At 39.9% G+C, this 20,746-nt stretch overlaps 1 protein-coding gene across 1 annotated transcript; it reads left to right on the top strand.

The window, feature by feature from the left end:
* The first annotated feature begins 634 nt into the window (after window positions 1-634).
* On the top strand, window positions 635-20,123 carry Psma5 (proteasome 20S subunit alpha 5). The gene is made up of 9 exons (XM_090334352.1): window positions 635-769; window positions 3,958-4,024; window positions 8,211-8,337; window positions 11,890-11,957; window positions 13,624-13,731; window positions 13,862-13,920; window positions 14,509-14,611; window positions 15,405-15,491; window positions 19,924-20,123. The coding sequence occupies exons 1-9, from the start codon at window positions 741-743 to the stop codon at window positions 19,999-20,001; spliced, it is 726 nt and encodes a 241-aa protein (XP_090190478.1). The 5' UTR covers window positions 635-740; the 3' UTR covers window positions 20,002-20,123.
* Window positions 20,124-20,746: the final 623 nt, after the last annotated feature.

Below are 20,746 nucleotides of genomic sequence, written 5' to 3'. Positions count from 1 at the left end.
AAGAGGCACATCTTGTATAACTGAAAAACAAAACAAACAGTAAACAGTCAGAATCTGGTATGTTGAGCTCCTCAAATCAGGTCTGAAGCCTGTCCAAGGTGGGACATAAGGATGTGGGACTCCGAGGAAGGCCCAGTAAAAACACGCTGAAGCAGACAAAAACCAAACCTACCACAGAACACTGTTGCACACGCATCTCTGCTTATGTGCGGGTGTCCACGTTCAAGACCACGCCAAAACCACAGCTGGGAAATCCTGAGGAGGGCAGGGCCTGGGAGCGCGTGGAAGGAGCCAGACCAGCTTCCTCCGACTGAGAAACACGGGGGCTCACCAGGGACCGAGAAATGAGAATTCAGTCAGCCCTACTACGCAAACCAACTCTCCCGGTCGTCAATCTGGGGCGGGCTCACACTGGTAAAAGGCTTACTCTCACCTCTCGCCTCGAGTTCCCAGCGCTCCTAGCAACCGCCGGCAAACTAAGGCGGAAGAACGCTTTTATCCCGCCCCGACGTGCTGAGCGTGGCTCGGTGAAGAAACTCATTGGCCCAATCACCTTGGCGAGAACTGCCGCCAGCCAATAGGAGGAAGGCATAGAAGGGCGGGCTGAAGGGGCCGTAAGCGCACGCGCATTAGAGAGTAGGGCCCAGTTAGGTGGCGGTGTGGTGGAGTCGGGTGCTCGTGGAGTCCTGTTGGCCCTCAAAATTCCCGCGTAGCCACTGCCTTCTTCTCCAGTCCTAGCCATGTTCCTCACCCGGTCTGAGTACGACAGGTCTGTGCGGTGGGGGGAAGCTGGATCGGGATTTGGCGGGGCCGGCCCAGGGCCCGGCCGCGGCCTGGGTTCTGCCGTGTCATGGGGCGCCCGGGGAACTGTAGTCGGACCTAGGGATCTCTGGGCGTTCCGCGGTTCCCTGTGTGATTCCCCAAACTGGTCGCGAACAAATGAACCGTATTTGTCCTACGGCTGAGTCACAGCAGGTCCTAACTGCGGAAGCGAGAAACTCGGGTCTGGCTAGAGGAAGAAGGAGGGGGTGGGGTGGGCGCGGAGCGGCGCCGACCTTTGACCCGGAGGAGGTGGGCGGGGTGGGGGGGTTTCCTCCCCTGTTCATCCTTTCGAGCCGTGTGTCCCGTCTTTAACGAGATGTGCAGCTGAAAGAAAAAGCCCCTAGACATTGTTAAGTATATTTGTAAAGACGGCATGCAGGGGCATACTCCTGCTCCCCCCGCCCCCCAAGCAGGAAGCCAGTCTCCAATGTGCTCGTATATATTGCCAATAATCTGCTTTTGTAGGCATCAGAATTTAGAATGATTCTTAGGAGATTGCTCCTTGACAAGGAGATTTCACTTGACAAGGTTGGTTTTCTGGCTTTTGGAAAAGTTTAAAGCCAGCTAACTTTAGAGTTAATGTTTCTGAAAATCTGAGATCTGAGTTATATACATGTATACATATATATACATATATATGTATTTGTATGTGGATATATATGTGGGAATTGAACTTAGGGCCTACTTGCTGTTCCTGAGCTCTTGCTCAAGGCTACCCACTCTACCACTTGAGCCACAACAGCACTTTCGGTTTTTGAGTGGTTTATTGGAAATGGGTCTCATAGGGACTTTTCTGCCCGAGCTGGCTTTAAACCGTGATCCTCAGATCTCAACCTTCTGAGTAGGTACGATTACAAACGTGTGCCACTGGTGCCAGCCAAAGTTTGTTGCACTAAAAAAACAAAAACAAAAAAACTTCTAAGTGTTGGAAATGCTAACTAATACTGAATCGTACTTCATGCTGTAGACATTTTGTACTTCCAGTTTCGGTTTTTGAGAGTTAAGTTTTCACACAACTATTGAATTTGCAGGCGTTTTTTTTCCCCCCCTAGGTAGAGTAGCTACTTTTCTTGGCAAGAATGTGAATCCTGTTGAAATTTTTGTCACCTGGAACTATCACTTTTCATCACTTTACTAACCCATAGAAGATATATGTAAAGTTTATTGAAACTTACTATCAAATAAAATAATGTTGTTGGCCAATATGTAGTGTCCAGGGCATTGAAGAAAACCTCATTTAGAAGCTTGCCTAATAAGTGTGAAACCTTGTGTTCAATCCCCAGTACAATAGATAAGAAAAAAATGTCTTTGAATGATAAAATTTGGGATTTAAAAGTATATGAAAAATGGCAATCTTAATCAGAAGGACTTTATTAAATCGTTTTTCCTCTACATATTTATTGCTTTATGATTTTGTATTTTCCCCAGAATGTGTATAAAGCAACTCATTATTTAGCTGAGGTAATTGAGTGGTTGCTTTGTACAGGACATTGGTCAGGGTGCTGATCAAGCAGCAGTCAACAAAATCAGGATCCTTATGATCATTTTGTAAAAATTGTTAACAAGCTGGGTACTGGTGGCTCACAGTACTAGTGAATGGTTTTAGTACAAGGCTTTTAATAAAAGAATTTTTGGTTTATTTGGTTCATTAGGCAACTTTGAGCCATCAGTTTTCCCTTTTAAGTTACCTAATCATAATTGTGTTTTGTGAAGGCTAGTTGACTGGATTAGAGGAAAGAGCAAGTCAACACAAGTTGGGAGACTATTAACAATAGTTAGGTGAAAGGGATTAAGGGCATTGGGAATGGAAGGAAGAGTGATATGTCGGTGTGGAAGATGAATTGATATGAATTGATATGGTTTAGCATAATATGGTAGGCTATGGGAGAAGATGGAAAGTAATGAGTGAAACAATTTATAACTTCCTAGCTTAAGAAAATAGGAAGCTGGGTGAGGTGGCTCACACCTATAATCCTAGCTATTCAGGAGGCTGAGATCTGAGGATCACGGTTCAAAGCTAGCCTGGTTACTAAAGACTGTACAGACTCTTATCCCAGTTAATCACCAGAAAACCAGAAGTGGCGCTGTGGCTCAAGGAGTAGGGAGGTAGCCTTGAGCTGAAAAGCTCAGGGACAGCACCCAGGTGCAGAGTTCAAGCCCCATGACCGAAACAAAAAGAAGCAGCGGAAAAAAAAAAAAATAGGGAGATTGGAGTATGTGTGTACTTTGTGTACATGTGTGTACTCGTGTGCATGGGTGTACCAGTGTTGGGGCTTGAACTCAGGGCCTAGGAGCTGTCCCTTAGCTTTTTTGCTCAAGGCTGCTATTCTAGCACTTGAGCCACAGTTTCACTTTCAGCTTTTTGGCCGTTAATTGGAGATAAGCACTTCAGGAATTTTTCTGCCCTGAGTGTGGCTTCCAACCTCAGTCTTCAGCCTCCTGAGTTGCTAGGATTTAAGCTTGAGCCACGAGTACCCACCTTGTTCATGTATTTTTAATTTTTAATTTTATGCTGAAAGCTTTTATAGCACCACTGTGATTGGTCTCCATAGGGATTTCTAACACACAGAAGCAAGGAAAGTACATGTATGTGAGCATGTTTTAGAGAATAAAAGCAGGCTGACATGTAATGAATGAATTAGATTAGGTTTTAGGAACTACATGGATTGCTCTGTGCTATTTCATACACATAAGTAGAAAGCTGTACCTGTGACATTTTACTAAAAAGTAAGATATTAATATCAAATGCACAAAAACAATACAAAAAAACAATGCACATTTTCTTGAGAATTACCTGATAAGTTTAGGAGCATGAATTTGTCAAAGGAAATGGTTGGTAGATTGAGGACCGGGCCAGCCTGATTCAGGATTGAGATTAAAAAAAAAAATACTTGCTCTCATTAGGTCAGTTGGGAAAACTTCATAGGAGTGTGACTGGAGGATTCTCTTACAGAGACCATTAACTAGAGAAACTGTTAATGTACCCCAAAATGGTTGTTGTGGGTAAAATAGAGGGTATGACAGCATGTATATCCTATAGTCATCTAAGCAGTTGTCAAGGAATGTGAGATCAGTGGCTGTATGCTTTTTTTTCCCACATTGTAATATATATTCTTTTCTTTTTTATAATTATAGGGGTGTGAATACTTTTTCTCCTGAAGGAAGATTATTTCAAGTGGAATATGCCATTGAAGCTATAAAGGTATAGTAGCAGTCTCACACTTTGCTAGCAGAACATTCAGAATAAATGTGTTTTAGCCATTCCGTTAGAAAGAAAATAGTTTCCACCAGCCACTATTAACCATTTTCAGAACACTTAATCCTTTTCCAGACATCTGGAGTTTAAAACGTTTTTCTTTTTTTTTCTTGGTTGGTAGAGTGCTAGCTCTGAGTAAAAATCAAATCAAGAGAAAGAGGCTTAGCTTAAGTTCAAGTCTCAATACAAACATAACAATTTAGCTTCCTGAAATTTCCTTCAATTGGGTCCTAGTTTGCCATTGAATAACATGGACTGTTTATATCTTTTCATTCAGTTTCTCACATTATTGAAGAGAACTACTGTAAGTTTTGTTATTGTTTATATGTTTCAATTTGGGGTTTGGCAGTACTGGGGTTTTAACTTAGGGACTCACTCTTTCTTAGGAAAGTACTCTATCACATAAGCCGTGTCCTTCAGACTCATGAATAGTTGTGTTTCTGAGTTACCTCTCTAAAAAGAGTGTATTGGGAAAAATAGTTGCATAAGAATCTGGAAAAGGGCCGGGAGTTTGGCCTAGTGGTTAAAGTGCTTGCCTAGCATGCATGAAGACCCGGGTTTGATTCCTTGGTACCACATACGTCCAAAAAAAGCCGGAAGTGGTGCTGAGGCTCAAGTGGTAGAGCTCTAGCCTTGAGAAAGTCCAAGGACAGTGCTCAGGCCCTGAGCTCAAGCCCAGGACTGGCAAAAATAAAAATAAAAAAAAAAAATCTGGAAAAGGGGAAAAGAGATTGTGATTAGTTGAACTTGTAAATAAAATTGCAACTCTTGGGCCGGGAGATTGGCTTAGTGGTAGAGTGCTTGCCTAGCATGCACAAAGACCCAGGTTCTATTCCTTGGTACCACATATATAGAAAAAAGCCAGAAGTGGTGCTGAGGCTCAAGTGGTAGAGCACTAGCCTTGAGAAAGACCAAGGACAGTGCTCAGATCCTGAGCTCCAGTCCAGGACTGGTACACAAAAAAAATTGCAACTGTTATGGTAATAGGACATCAGATAATGGGCTACCTATAACATAAATAAGCGAATCAGAATTCAAGATGTAATGTTTATTTGAGCAGCCAAGTCAGTAGCTCTGCTCAGTCTCAGAGGGCTAGTAATTTCTAGATTATCTCTAAAGTAATGAGCTGGTATCTGATTCTCTATAGTCTTGTAGTAGAATAGGATAGAGAATGTAATGGATGAGACCTAGCCATTCAAGTGAAGGGAGTGAAAATTCAGATGTTTGAAGTTTAAACAACCTGCTATTGCCTTGGCAATCTATGAGTAGCCAATGAGAAAACTAGTTAGTAACTATTGTAGAGATAGAGGATGACTAAAAATGGCTGTCCATTGAAGTGACCACTTGGAGATACCTATGAGTGAAAAAGTGCTGCAGAGGAGTTCATTGGACACTGATGAAAATGAAAAATAGAATTCATGAATGGAGACAGGAGGGAGGGACTGGGAGAGAGTGAGGAAACAGAAGACATTATAGGAAAGGAAATGTACTCTTTCTTGACTCATGCAATTGTAATCCTTCTGTACATCACCTCTGTACTAACAATAAAACGAATAATTTAAAGAATTGTTTCCTCTTGAACTGACCAAATTCTTTAGAACTTTGTTCTTCAACTTGTAAGTCTTAACCCATTTAATGGGTATTGATATCACCTTATTGGTCATAAGCAACGTTTTCTTTTTCTTTTTTGAGTTAGAGCCTTTTGGGTAGCAGGCTAACCTCAAATTCATGATCTTTCTGCCACTTCCCAAGTGCTGGCCTGAGCATTTTCTTTTGAAGTAGGATAAAGCATTAGATAATATCTTGCCTAGAATATTGGCCACTGAGGGATTTTCCCATGACATTTTCACTGTTGTATGTATATATGTATATACATACACACACACACAGTCTGTTTATGGGTTTGGGTCATTACATAAAATATATTTCTTAGTGTAGAATTTGATTTTTTTTTTTTGGTCCATTGTGGGATTTGAACTCTGGGCCTGGTAGTTGTCCCTGAGCTCTTCAGCTCAAGGTTACTGCCCTACCCCATAAGCCACAACACCACTTCTGGTTTTCTGGTGATTAATTGGAGATAAGAGTCTCAGTCCTTTTAGTGCCTGGGCTGGCTTTGAACTGCCATCCTCAGATCTCTGCCTCCTGAGTAGCTAGGATTACAGGTACGTGCCACCACTCCGTTTTTTTTTTGTCTTAAAAAAAATCGCTTTCTGGGGCTGGGAGTTTGGCCTAGTGGTAGAGTGCTTGCCTAGCATTCATGAAGACCTGGTTTCAATTCCTAGGTACCATATATATATAAAAAGTTGGAAGTGGTGATGTGGCTCAAGTGCTACCACTTGAGAAAGCCCAAGGACAGTGCTCAAGCCTTGAGTCCAGTCCCTAGGACTGGCAAAAAAACAAAACAAAACATTCTGTAGAGAAGACAGCTGCTTCTTATACCAAGAGGTTATTTTCAGATTTTGGCTTGGAGCTGAGTGAGGAAAGAAAGCTAAGATTTTAATATTACATTTGTATATTTTTAAGTTTTGTACCTCACCCTTTGACTGTGGTTGGTATGGCTCTTCTTTCTCTAGAGAATAAGCCTGGACTTTTCAGTCTCACAAGTAGATAGGATTACAGGTATGAACCATAGGTGCCCAGTTATGTGTACCATTCCTCCACCCCTATATTTTTCTTTTGCTGCTAGTCCTGGAACTTGAACTCAGGGCCTTGGTGTTATCTTGAGCGTTTTTCCTCAAGGCTAGCATTTGAGTCACAGCTCTTGTGGCTTTTGTTTTTGGGGTTTTTTTTTTTTTTTTGGATGGTGATAGATTGGAGGTAAGAGTCTTCATGAACTTTACTGCCCGGAATGGCTTCAGACTATAATCTTTAGATCTCAGCCTCCTGAGCAGCTTGGATTATAGGAGTAAGCCACCAGCCACTACTGCCTTAAAAAAACCAAAAACCAAAACCAAAACCCTTCAGTTTTACACTAACAGACTTAAGGAATAGAGTTAATGTATGTATTTAGCCTACATCTTCAGATGAAGTAAGATGTCTCACTTTTGTTTTAAAATAAGATTTTCTAAATAAAATCACAACTTTATACTTTAGAAAAGTGTGAGACATGATCTGTAAACAAGTATGCATAAATATTAACATTCTTTGAGGACTGATTCTGACTGTTGGCATTGTTTTATAGAACTAATTAAATATAGTGGGAATTGAGAGGAGAGGGCACAAGTTGAAAGGCTTTATGAAGGTGGTAGAATTTGTTAGAGGCAAAAGGAGGAGTACGGTAGAAGAGCTTACAGAGTGCTGGGCAAATGGGTTAAGCTATTATACCTGAGTGGTGCTGGGTACTGAGTACTAGAATTGGAAGGGAAAGATACTAGGTTGTACAGACTCCAAAAGGTTGTTTGAATTTTAAGTTAGGCAGCACAGGGAGCTCTTCTTGAAGAAAGAAGGATCTAGTGAAAATGGTATTTTACTAGGTCAGTTGGGCTGTAGATAGTGACTAGAAAAGTCATTGTAATCAGAACAATATTTTTTTATTATGTGGTAGCACTACTTTAAGTATTATGTATCAATTTATGTATTGATTATCCTTGTCAGTATTATTAGCATTATTCTCATTTTGCAGATGGAAACCAGGGGATATAGAGGTCTATGACTAGGATGGTGGTATGGATCGAAGAAAATAATTTAAGCTATGTTATAGACTGCTAGTGACCTTAGAAGAATTTACTTTCTTGTACACTGTGATTAGAGTTTTAGAAGTCCCTCTTCCCCAATACTGGCATTAGAGTAGATCATTATTCATATTCTTCCAAGATGGTTTTAGACTTCTTTGCCCCCCTCTTCTTATGAAACTGGGGATTGAAACCAGCTTTTACACATGCTGTGCAAGTGCTTTGCTACTGAGCTATATATCTAGCTCCAGGCTTCCGCTTCAGCAGCACAGAATTCTATAAATCAGTGTTTTATTAATGGGACTGGTGTACTGCATAATAGGGTGGTCCTTGTTCCCTGTATATACTAGATACAGAAGATTGAAGCTTCTGTCTTGTGAAGATATACAGAGATTTCTGCTGAGATGTGAGACTGTTCTTTGACCTGTACATTACATGGTAATCATTGTGTTTCTTTTTAGCTTGGTTCTACAGCCATTGGGATCCAGACATCAGAAGGAGTATGCCTAGCAGTGGAGAAGAGAATTACCTCCCCACTCATGGAACCTAGCAGCATTGAGAAAATTGTAGAGATTGATGCTCATATAGGTAACTAATAGACGAGAGCTGTGTTGTGGAGTCTGGCCTAGGTTAATTTGTCTTCTATGCTATTTTAATAGAGGGTCACAGAACAAATGCCTTAATTTCTGATTAGCTATTGTTTCTAGGGAGTAGGCCACAACATATAACTTTAAGAGGGCAAAGTGTTTGCAGGACTCGTGTGTGTTTAACCTACTCCCAGAAGTTCCTTTCATCTTCATTTTTTTTTGTTTTTGTTTTGTTATAAATTATTATTGCTATTGTTTTTGTTATTATTACCAGTCCTGGGGCTTGAACCCAGGGCCTGGCATTGTCCCTGAACCTCTCTGTGCTCAAGGCCAGCAATCTACCACTTGAGGCAGCACCATTTCTGGCCTTTTCTGTTTATATGGTACTGAGGAGTCAAACAAACCCAGGGCTTCATACATGCCAGACAAGTACTCTATCACCATCCTACATTCCCAGCTCCTATATTTTATTATTTTATGTGATTGTGTGTGTACTTGGAATTGTACCAGGGCCTCATATGTATTAGGCAAGTATTCTACCATTGAAGTTCATGGTAGCCAAGACCTTGGCAAATATGATGGTTGTTGAAATATACAAAGATTGACTCATAGGCTATTTCCTTGTGATTTGTGGATCTTTGTTGATGTATGTTAACTCTGGTAAGAGGCCATCTGGAATTGAGGAGGATCTATGTGGGAAAACTGAGTGTCTATTGGAAAAAGAGAATAATTCTCCAAGATCTTTGGAGTAGGTAAGGCTCGGAGAGTTATAAGAATACAGATTTTTTTTTTTAATAAAAGTATGCATTTTGACCAGATCAGTCTTTTTCCTTTGTGAGTTTTTTGTTTTTATTTTTTAGTTGATCCTGAGGCATGAACTCAGCGCCTGGGCACTTGCTGTCCCTGAGTTGTTTTCTTAAGGCTACCACTTTGAGCTACAGCACCATTTCTGGTGGTTAATAGGAGTAAATAGTCTCACGGATTTTCAAAGCCCAGGATGGCTTTGAACCCTGATCCCCAGATCTCAGCCACCTGAGTAGTTAGGATTATAGATGAGAACCACCAGCGCCTGGCTGTTTTTCTTCTTGTCCCACCTTACACCTCTTTCTTCGTTTTTGTTACTAATTCTTTCGCCTTGGTTTTTGACAATATAGCATTACAGGGTGAATAGTTTTATTTATAGCATGGTAACCTTTCTAGTAATATTATCAATGAAACATTGGTAAAAATAATAGTTTAAGGCACTGAGAACCAAATGCCATGGTAACTATAGAAGATTGGTAGTATTTCTCTCATAGATGTAGAAACAGATTTTATCTTTTACAATTAAAAGCATTGTGACTACTTTATCTCAACATGTGTCTACTCTACCTAACCTGTCTTTTGGAGTAAGTCAATTTTGCTTTATTGAACAAATAGAAACATTGTATTTAGACATTATGTTAGACACCAAAGATATAGTGATATTCCTTATTTTCCAAGGACATATGTCTTAATTTGATGGAGCACACAGTGTGTTCAGTGGGTTGTTCAGTAGGGTTATAAATGTGGAAAATTAGTCTTGATAGAGATCAGTAGTAATCGGCTTTTCAGAAAAGAATCCAGTGAAGATAATGCTTAAGCTGAGTTGATGGTAGGCTCAGTTCTGAAATACAAAATATGCCTAACAGGCAGACAAGTGTCTGGGTGTAATCGTCTAGACAGAAGAAAAATAGTTAAAGCTGTGGTGGCAAAAAATGTACAAATGACAGGACCAGGAGGGCGGCCTAGTGGTAGAGTGCTCGCCTAGCTTGCATGAGGTTCTGGTTTGATTCCTCTGTACCACATATACAGAAAAGGCCAAAAGTGGTACTATGGCTCAAGTGGCAGAGCGCTATCCTTGAGCCTTAAGTGTCCAAGGACAGTGCCCAGGCCCTGAGTTCAAGCCCCAGGACTGTAAGGGGAAAAAAAGATATTTATATATAATACAAGTACTTTAATATGACTCAGAAGTGAACTTGTGTAGGCAATGAGTCTGGGGTCAGACTCATTTTTTTGCCCTGTTCAAGGGCACATTAGAATTTTAGGGACCACATTAGCATTTTAGGAAGAACATTCTGATAACTGTTCAGTGTAGGCTGTGAACTGAGACTGAAGATAAGACCATTTTAGAATTGTTCATTTTGTACTAATACTGGGGAAAGAACTCTACCTTGTGCTTTCTGGGCAAGTACCTTCTACCATTTGAGCCTTGTTTTGTTGTATATTTTGTATCATCTTTAAGTGGTTGTACAAAGGAGTTGCCATTCAACAAAGCAGTTTGTAAATACAAAGTGTCTTGATTAGTGTCATCTCTTTCTCTCCTCTTGGCCTCTCACCCCACCCCACCCCAGTCCACTTTCGTAGGATATGCATTGCATATTTTTACTGCATTCTTTCTGGCCTTTTCTTCATTCATCTACCCTCCTCCTCCTGACACTTCCCTACTCTTGTGCCATTACACCCTTCTTAGGGTATGGTCTTGCTAATTGCAGATAAGCTCTTGCTATTTTGTCAGGCCTTAAACCAAAATCTACCTATCTTCACTTTCCAAGTAGCTGGGATTACATTTGTAAACCACCATACTAGCCTGAGGGAATTTTTTTTTTTTTTTTTTTTTGCCAGTCCTGGGGTTTGAATTCAGGGCCCGGGCACTGTCCTTGAGCTTTCTCAAGGCTAATGCTCTACCATTTGAGCCACAGCACCATTTCCTGATTTTTTCTGTGTATGTGGTACTGAGGAATCCAACCCCAGACTTCAGGCATGCTAGGCAAGCACTCTACCACTAGGCCCCCTGAGGAATTTTTTAATTGTCTGAACAGAGGTACTGGAGACTTCAACCAAGTCAGTGGCCAGAAATGGAGAGGAAGGGATTAATGAGAGAGTGGTAACTAAGTAGAGATTGACAGAACTTGGAATATAATTGGTTATGAGGGCCAAGGAAGTAAATGAGGTCTAGGAAGAAAAAAAAATTATATCAAGTAGATACGTTAAGGGATTCATTTAGCTTTATAGGTCTGACACTTGGCTGAGATTTAGATTTCATTCATGGCATCTAAGTAACGTGATAACTATAGAGTCTTGGCATGTTGGACTATCAAGCAAACTTTCTAATAAAACTAGTTGGTTTGTTTGGGTCAGGGAAGTGAAAAGACTTTTGGTATTATTCTAGTCTTTTGCTATTGACCATAGTGAGGTAGTTTTCAGTATTTCTCAGGTTGGGTTGCTAGTGTTTGCTTAGTTCAAATGTGTCAAGGTCTAAAAGAGCTTAAGAGATTCTTAGGGATAAAAATAAGCTAAAGTTCATGTTTGGGTGGCTACTGCTCTTTTTCTCCTAGCTATGATCTGGACTTTTGTGACATTGTAGATAAAAATTATTTGTGACATTACACTTGGGTTAAGTGTTGATCATTTCCGTATAATCTATGGATATATTGTCATGGTTTGCACTCCAGAATTTTGGTGTTTCCTGCATAGATAAAACAGTTCTGTAAGGATTTTCCACTGAGTCAGTGTTGCTTTTTTTACCTTGCAGGTTGTGCCATGAGTGGGCTAATTGCTGATGCTAAGACTTTAATTGATAAAGCCAGAGTGGAAACACAGGTAAAATCAGTACCTTCTCTTATTTTTACTGTGATGCTTGAGTTCCTTGAATAGTGATGATGCAGTTTTCTGGCTTACATTATAGGTATCTGTGTGAATGTGAAAAAGTGGCTCTTGAGAATGGCTTTCTGGACCTTATAAATTGACATCTAACCATTGTAGTTTTAAGGAAACTCTGGGCAATAAAGCTGATAGTCTCTTGCTTACTCTGAATTTACCCTAAACAAACATTATACTGCATTGTGTTCTAATGTACTTTCTGTGAAAGCACCATAACAGAATGTGGTCATAGTTAAAGGATATTATTTTTCCTCCAACCTTATCCTGCTAGGCTTGTAACTGCTATCTTCTGTTGAGTATGATTTGAACTAGGTGATGAAAAATGGTTAGGAATGCCAGTTTTGTTGTTGTTTTGGGGTGTGTGTGTGTCTGTGTGTGTCTGTGTGTGTCTGTGGCTTAAACTCAGAGCCTAACTGCTATCCCTGAGCTTTTGCTCAAGACTAGTACTCTACCACTTGAGCTGCAGCTCTACTTTTTTTTTTGGGGTAGTAATTGGAGATATGAGTTTCATGGACTTTCCTTCCCTGGCTGGCTTTGAGCTCAGGGACAGCGTCCAGGCATACATAGTTCAAGCCCTATGACCCACCAAAAAAAAAAAAAAAAGAATAAAACTTTGGGGCCTGGAGTTTGGCAGCCTAGTGACAGAGTGCTTGCCTAGCATGCATGAAGACCTGGGTTCGATTCCTTGGTACCACATACATAAACAAAAGCTGGAAGTAGTGATGTGGCTCAAGTGGTAGAGCTCTAGCCTTGAGAAAGCCCAAGGACAGTATTCAGGCCCTGAGTTCATGCACCAGGACTGGCACCAAAAAAAAAAAGGAAAGGCTGGGTATTGGTGGCCGCAAGGGTACTTTGAAGTACACAACTAATAGAATAAGATAGACTTTAGGGAAAAGTGGTTCCTAAACTTTGTCATTCCACTGTGCCTCCACTGTGAAGGCTATATGGGTGAGCCAGAGAGGGGACTTATGAGGGTAGCCCTGGAGGGCTGAAACTGGTGTCCAAGCACAAACAAAGCTATTGATGTTCTTGCCTCCTTCCCAGAGTAAGATATGAGTTCTAACAGGCATTCATAATTCTCATACATAAATTCTTACGACCACTTACCCAGGAAGGTAGAACAAAGAAACTTCTCCTCACTACGTGCATGTACCCCTGCGCACTCTCACCAACACATGCACACCAGTACACATGTATAGGCAGTCCATACTGCACTTGATTCGTGTTTGTCTCTAATAGTTGTGTGAACGTGGGCAGTACTTAACCTTTCTGAGCCTTAATAACATTAAGTGGAGATCATGAATCTACTTAGATCAAAAGTTGATTGTAGCCTGCTACAGATGGCTGATGCTTATAATCCCAGCTACTAGGAGGCTAAGATCTGAGGATCACAGTTCATAACTGCTCCGTGCAGACCAGTTAACCACAAAAAAAGCTGAAAGTGGAACTTTAGCTCAAGTGGTAAAGCACTAGTCTTGAAAGCAGAAAAAAGAAGGCAGGGTAGGGAAGAAGGAAAAGAGAAAAGTAAGAGAAGATAGAAAAAGATACTTTTGACCATAGTTGAAGAGGGAATGAGCATAGTAAAGATGGTTTACTCTTCTTGTAGAATCATTGGTTCACCTACAACGAGACGATGACAGTAGAGAGTGTGACCCAAGCTGTATCCAATCTTGCTCTACAGTTTGGAGAAGAAGATGCAGACCCAGGTGCAATGGTGAGTGTGATGTGTTTGAGTTTGGTTACTGTACTGTACGTTTGTCTTCTGTGCATATTTTTTTTCCTATCCCTCATTCCCTTACTTTATAGATAGCCAGTTCTCAATTCTTCTTGTGTTTTGGTTCTAGTCTCGCCCCTTTGGAGTAGCATTGTTATTTGGAGGAGTTGATGAGAAAGGACCCCAGCTGTAAGTACCATTGCTATTTTTTTTAAATCTACTTTGGAGAGATGGTAGTGATTACTGTAATTTTGGGTAGGGTTATTAATTTAAGGTAAGTGAGAAGGTTATTATAAACCTAGAAAAAGTAAAGTAGGGTGGGCATTTAACTTTAAAGTCAAGTGATTCTGTGATGTTTATACAACCAAAATTTGGGGATCTATGTCCTAACTCCTTTATTGGGACCAGTTCCAGTTCTGGAAAGAAGTAACTTTATTACTATAGTTAGGATATGTTTTAAAGTTCTAATTTGCATACTGATCAGATCCACATTCTTAGAGTAATTTAGTAGGCCTACCCCCACAAATGTTATTTTTCTTCTTTATATAATATATATTTAATTACTAGACTTCTAAAACTACAAGGAAGTCAGTTATGTTCTCAAACATTTTTAATTGATCTGGTTTCAAAACCAGATAGAGCATCTTTTGGAGCTGTGCCTCAGAATTTCAGTGGCATTTCTTCGTTATAAGCCTAGCATTTATACTTTCAGGGAGGTGTTTGTTACATAGAACACCATCACTCATAAGCTTTTTAATCCTTTTGGGGGATTTGCAGGTTCCACATGGACCCATCTGGGACCTTTGTACAATGTGATGCTCGAGCCATTGGCTCTGCTTCAGAGGGTGCCCAGAGCTCCTTGCAAGAAGTTTATCACAAGGTAACTACATTCTTATAACTTACTGTCATTTTTATATCAAGTAGTAATGTCTGTAAAATAAACCATACACCTGTTAAAAACTTAGTTTTGATAGTTTTATCCTATCAAAACTTGATTAACACAGGATTGCCACCACCCTTCAAATTAAAAAAAAAAACAACAGTATCTGCGGACCGGGAGTTTGGCCTAGTGGTAGAGTGCTTGCCTAGCATGCATGAAGACCCACAAAAAAGCCAGAAGTGGTGCTGAGGCTCAAGTGGTAGAGCTCTAGCCTTGAGAAAGTTCAAGGACAGTGCTCAGGCCCTGAGCTCAAGCCCAGGACTGGTATCTTTAGTACCTACTAAAGATAGTAAAACAAAGTACAATAAAATGAGTTAGGCTTGAGTGTTGATTTTACATGTGGAAGAAGTTAGGTGCAAATTAAGTTAAAAAATGAATTTTCTGAACCATTGGATTACATTTTAGATCATCTGGTCATCACTACCCACAGGATCTATATTAATCTTGCTTCTGAATTAAGTGCGGAGTTGAAGGGTGCACTACAGAAGTGCAGTCCTTTCCCCTTCAAACGAATTATTATATGAAAAGTGGCTCTGAGTAAGGTACTTTTTCTTTGAATAGGGTGTTCTACTTGATCATTTCCTTGAATTTTGCAGATACTTGTTATACATTGTGCAAATTAAGATGTATAATGTATTAGTATTTGCTAAATCATTCTTCAGGAGATAAAGGAGAAATTATTGAAGGAAAAGGATGTACAATTAATGGCTCATCTTACCTTCTTTGTTTCAAGTCTATGACATTGAAAGAAGCCATCAAGTCTTCACTCATCATCCTCAAACAAGTAATGGAGGAGAAGCTGAATGCAACTAACATAGAGGTATTGTTTCTAGTTTATTGGGTATTTTCTCCCAGACATTACAACTCACTTTGACTGAACATGCCAGTAAATTAGTTGCTGCTCTCATAAAATGAATATATATTTTACTACAATTTATTTAATTTTTTGTAATTCTTAGCAAGGATTTATTTTAGTATACCATGCTTAAACTTGTAAGAAATCGGGAAGAGGGGCCGGGAGTTTGGCCTAGTGGTTAAAGTGCTTGCCTAGCATGCACGAAGACCTGGGTTCGATTCCTCGGCACCACATGCATAGAAAAAAGCCAGAAGTGGTGCTGAGGCTCAAGTGGTAGAGCTCTAGCCTTGAGAAAGTCCAAGGACAGTGCTCAGGCCCTGAGCTCAAGACCAGGACTGGAAAAAAAAAAAAAAAAGAAATCGGGAAGAAAGACACTTCCAACCACCAAGACAGGAAATGGGAGTTAGACACTCCCACAATTATTTTTATTATTTTTTTTTTTTGGTAGTATTGGGGTTTGCACTCAGCTTCTTAGGAGGCAGATGCTCTACATGTTTAGTTTTTAAGTTATTGATAGTATTTGAAAAACAAGCAGTGTTAGTAAAGTGATGACAGAAGCAAGAATTCAGTGAGGAGGAATTTTGCTAGTATTTTTCTGGTAGTTTTTCTTTAGTACTGAATGACATAGTGTCTTGACCCTTTCTGCATCTTTCCTTAAAAAAATAAAAATAAAATGCTTGATACTGTCTAGTTGTATATACCTGTAATCCTAGCACTTGGGAAGCTAAGGCAGGAGAGTGTATTCAAAGCCAACTTGGGTTATATAGTGAGACCCTTCTGCAAATAAAACTATTAAAACACCTGCCACCTACTGTGTCTTATCTGTCTTTTCAGAACAGTTAAATGTGTGGAGATATAATTTACTTGCAGTTAAATTCACTCATTTAAGTATACAGTTTTGACAGCCGTATAATCCTGCCACCACAGTCACATTTCTTTTCTCCCCAAAAGTTCCTTCCTGCCCATTAATGTCACCCCCTACTGATCTATACCTCTGTTTTGTGTTCTAGAATGTTTTACAAAGTAATTTCGAAATTCCTCCATATTCTGGGTATCACTTATCAAGTTTTATTGCCAGGGGGTATTCTCTTGTGGCCTTTATTTCCAGTCCGGTTCCAAACACAACTACTATAGTAGTACCGACTGTTTTACCCCCATTTATTGCTTAGTCATGCCATTTATTTCAACTGAATTTCCATGGGACTGTTCTTTGCTAGCTCTTGCTTGTCATATTTCTTGGTCAGCTTTCAAGACTTCATATTTGACAGTCCTAAAATTAAGTCATTACTGTCTCAAAAAATCATTTCCTTTTCCTGTATTTCTCATCCTGGTTGATAGTACCACCAACTTATTTATCATTCATATCAGAAACTTGGAAGATTTTGATTTCCCTTTTCGGTCACTAAAGCTTGTCTTTGCTGCCTTATAAATAGCTCATATTGATACCCCTTCTGCAACCCTATCTACTACCTTTTGTTCAGGCTCCCATTTTCTCCTTACATACTTTCAGAGTGCTTCTGCTAGCATCCTTAGCCTTTTCCATCTGTGTCCATTTTATTCCTCATTGTGCTACTAACATGGATTTTCTAGTCCACACCCAATCTTCATTGCTCTCTATTTAAAAATCTTTTCTGATCCTATTCACAAGGTAAATTACAGACTTCTTTTTATGACATGATAATTCACTACTTAAGTCATATGTTTAATCTATGAGGCACCTTGCTGAATATTTTACATGTAATTATTTCTTTTAATTCTCACAATTCAATGAGATAGATATACTTTTTCCCACTTCACAGAAAAGGAAACAGTCTGTGAGAGAAAAAGACTTAATCTAAAACATCAGAACTGGTAAATAAATGGTCGAGTCAAAGTTTGAGTACCAGCCTGATTTTGTTTGGCCCTCTTTGTTTTTGAGACAGGGTCTTTCTTACTCTGAAATGCAGGCCGTCCTGGAACTCCATGTACAGCTCAAGCAGTTCTCAAACCTCGTGGTCCTTCTGCATCATGCTAATGCTATGATGACTGGTGTTTACAGCCTAGGTACTTTTAGCAGTCTTCCTTCGTGAGATCTAAGCCATTATTATGTTTCATCTCCCATCCCATGTGCAACCTCTGATCTAACTGTACAGAATCAACTTGCTGCAAATATGTCATGTTCATTATTCTGAACATTTGACTAGTTTGCCCTAACCTTCCTTCACTGTCTGACCCATTATAATACAAGCAAAGCTCCTGAGCCCTCCTGGACATCAGTTACAGTTTACATATCCTTGTTTTGTTTTTGCCAGTCTTGGGCCTTGAACTCAGAGCCTGAGCACTGTCCTTGAGCTTTCTCAAGGCTAGAGCTCTACCTCTTGAGCCACAGCACTACTCCCAGCTTTTTCTATTTATGTGGTACCAAGGTATCAAACCTGGGCCTTTGTACATACCAGGCAAGCACTCTACCACTATATCAAACTCCTGGTCCCTGCTTAGTTCTAACACTTAACCTGACACAGAAAGCAACCAGTGCCCTTAATAAGATAGGAACTTTCTTCATCTTTAGTCCTTAGTCTCCAACACAGCTGTATCCAGTGAAGGTATTATTGAGATAAATGAGAGAAGATGCATTCTACTTACTTCAGAGTAATTTTTTCAAAGTAAAATGAGCTAATATAGAGACAAGTATCTTAAACTAATTTCATCTTTATGCAAATGTAAGAGGTTATTTTACTCATGTATAACTAACTTCCAGAAAGCAGTACTTGGTTCAAATACTGTTAGTATTAACTTCCATCTTTGTCCTGGCATAGGAATGTTTTGGGGGCTTTTTTGTTTTGATTTTAACAGTATTGAGGTTTGAACTTAGGACCTTATACTTGCTACGCAGGCCATCTGCCACGGAATCAAACCTTTAGTCCCCTAAGTTCTGCTCGTTTTGCTGGTGGTGGGGCTTGAACTTTGGGCCTTAGGTGCTGTCCCTGAGCTCTTTAGCTCAAAGCTACCACCCTAACCCTCGAGCTACAGCACTGCTTCCAGTTTGTTGGTTTTTTTTTTTTTTTTTTTTTTTGCCAGTCCTGGGCTTGATCTCAGGGCTTGAACATTGTCCTTGGACTTTCTCAAGGCTAGAGCTTTATCACTTGAGCCTCAGCACCATTTCTGGCTTTTTTCTATGTATGTGGTACTGAGGAATCGAACCCAGGTCTTCATGAAGGCTAGGCAAGCACTCTACCACTAGGCCAAACTCCCAGCCCCTGCTTCCAGTTTTTTCTAGTGGTTAATTGGAATAAGAGTCTCATGGACTTTAGTGCTTGGACTGGCTTTGAACCCCAATCCTCAGATCTCAGACTCCTGAGTTAGCTAGGATTATTATAGGTGTGAGCTACCACGCCTGGCAGAGTTCTGGGTTTTTTTTGTTTGTTTTTGTTTTTTTATTCCCCATGATACTTTAGGACAAGTGATAGCCTTTGGGCCATGACTTATCTGATGTAAAAATTGTATACATGTCAGTTATGCCCAACTGTGGGTAATTTCGAAGTAAAAATAAGTTAAAAGGAAGAAATGACATTTCAAACAAACACAAAAGTGTTAGATGCAAAAGAAAAGTGGCAATTATTCCTCAGTATTGTCCCTCAAAACATGGGATTTTGTGAGGTGATGGAAAACCTGATAGTTTTAAAAATTTGATGCTGTAAAATGAACCATCTTGGCCTTGAGTTTGGGTTTTTATTTTGATAGATTGTAATCTAGATTACGAACCCGGGTCTTCATGCATGCTAGGCAAGCACTCTACCACTAGGCCAAACTCCCGGCCTGCTTTTAATAATTTTTAAAAATTATTTATTGGGCTAGGAGCATGGCCTTGTAGTAGAGTGCTCACCTAGCATGCAGGAAGCCCTGGATTTGATTCTTCAGTACCACATACACAGAAAAAGCCTGAAGTGGATCTGTGGCTCAAGTGGCAGAGTACTAGCCTTTAGCAAAAAGGTGTCCGAGGACAATGCCTAGGCCCTGAGTTTCAGCCCCAGGACTGGCAAAGAAAGAAACAAAATATTTCTTTTTCTCTTCTCTTCCTCTTCTTAGTTGGTATTGGGGTTTGACCTCAGCTACTATATTAGCTATTCCTTGGCCCTTCATTGAAAAAAACTTCAAAAAAGTAGAAATGATCCCAGGCATTTGGTTAACTATTATGTAGTGTGTTAACCTCAAAATAGAAAATTTGGTCAATAAGAATTTTTATTCTGGAGTCAGAGCTATTTTAGGGACCTGCTGTCTGAAAAGGACACCCCTGGGACAGCACATCCCTCAGTCCTAGTGAACAGCTGAATCGCCAACACAGCTTTTCCTGACCATGCGAAGGCTGTCAACAGAGAACTGAGCCCAGCTTATTAACCCCTTTCTGTTTCCTTCCCAGCTAGCCACAGTGCAGCCTGGCCAGAATTTCCACATGTTCACCAAGGAAGAACTTGAAGAGGTTATCAAGGACATTTAAGCATTTAAGGAAGAGTGATCGTCAGAACTTCTTTGGGACAATTTCAGTTTTCCTAATTGCCCTTACATTTTATTCCCAGCTCTGATTCCTTGGAAAATCTCTAGTATGTGTTCTTTTTTTTTTTTTTTTTTTTTTTTTTAATGATGTCTGTACATAAAGGCAGTTCTGAAATAAAAGGAAATTTTAAAGTATTGGTTAGTAGTCTATGTTCTTATTATATGCTTTTGTTTGAAATTCTTATGTTCCCCCAGTGGAAGGACAGTGGTATTAATATCCCTCTCCTGTGAGAGTGTCCTGTTCTAAAATTATTTACATCGTTAACTTTGCCATGAATCCCTGGGTGATGAAAAGTGAACTCACACAAATCCAGCTCCTCCTAGTGGTTAGTTGATATTAACATTCCTGTAGGTCCATTTCATTCCTGTAGTTCTCTTAGGTGAATTTATACTTTTGTTGCTATTGTTGCATAAAGGGGATGCTACTCATTGGTCATCAAAAGAAGGTCCTATTTGGGGGGCTGGTGACGAGTTAGACTAAACTATCTACAATGGTAAACCTGTTAATTGTATGGTGGAGACACTTTGAAAATGCTTCCCTTTTTATGAAGTTAGACATGAAAAAATTAAAGTGATCTTGGCCTCATTGGCAATGATAAATCTCAGCCTTACCAGTAAGAGAAATGTAAAATTCAGAAGCAGTTTATACTAGACTTTGGAATGTACTATAAATTTATTTGGGGGGAGGG

Source organism: Megascapheus bottae, chromosome 6, assembly GCF_031878675.1.
Source record: "Megascapheus bottae isolate mThoBot1 chromosome 6, mThoBot2.hap1, whole genome shotgun sequence".
Classification (NCBI taxonomy): Eukaryota; Metazoa; Chordata; class Mammalia; order Rodentia; family Geomyidae; genus Megascapheus; species Megascapheus bottae.
The sequence above is the reverse complement of the archived record's forward strand: the minus strand, read 5'-3'. Positions and strand labels throughout refer to the sequence as shown.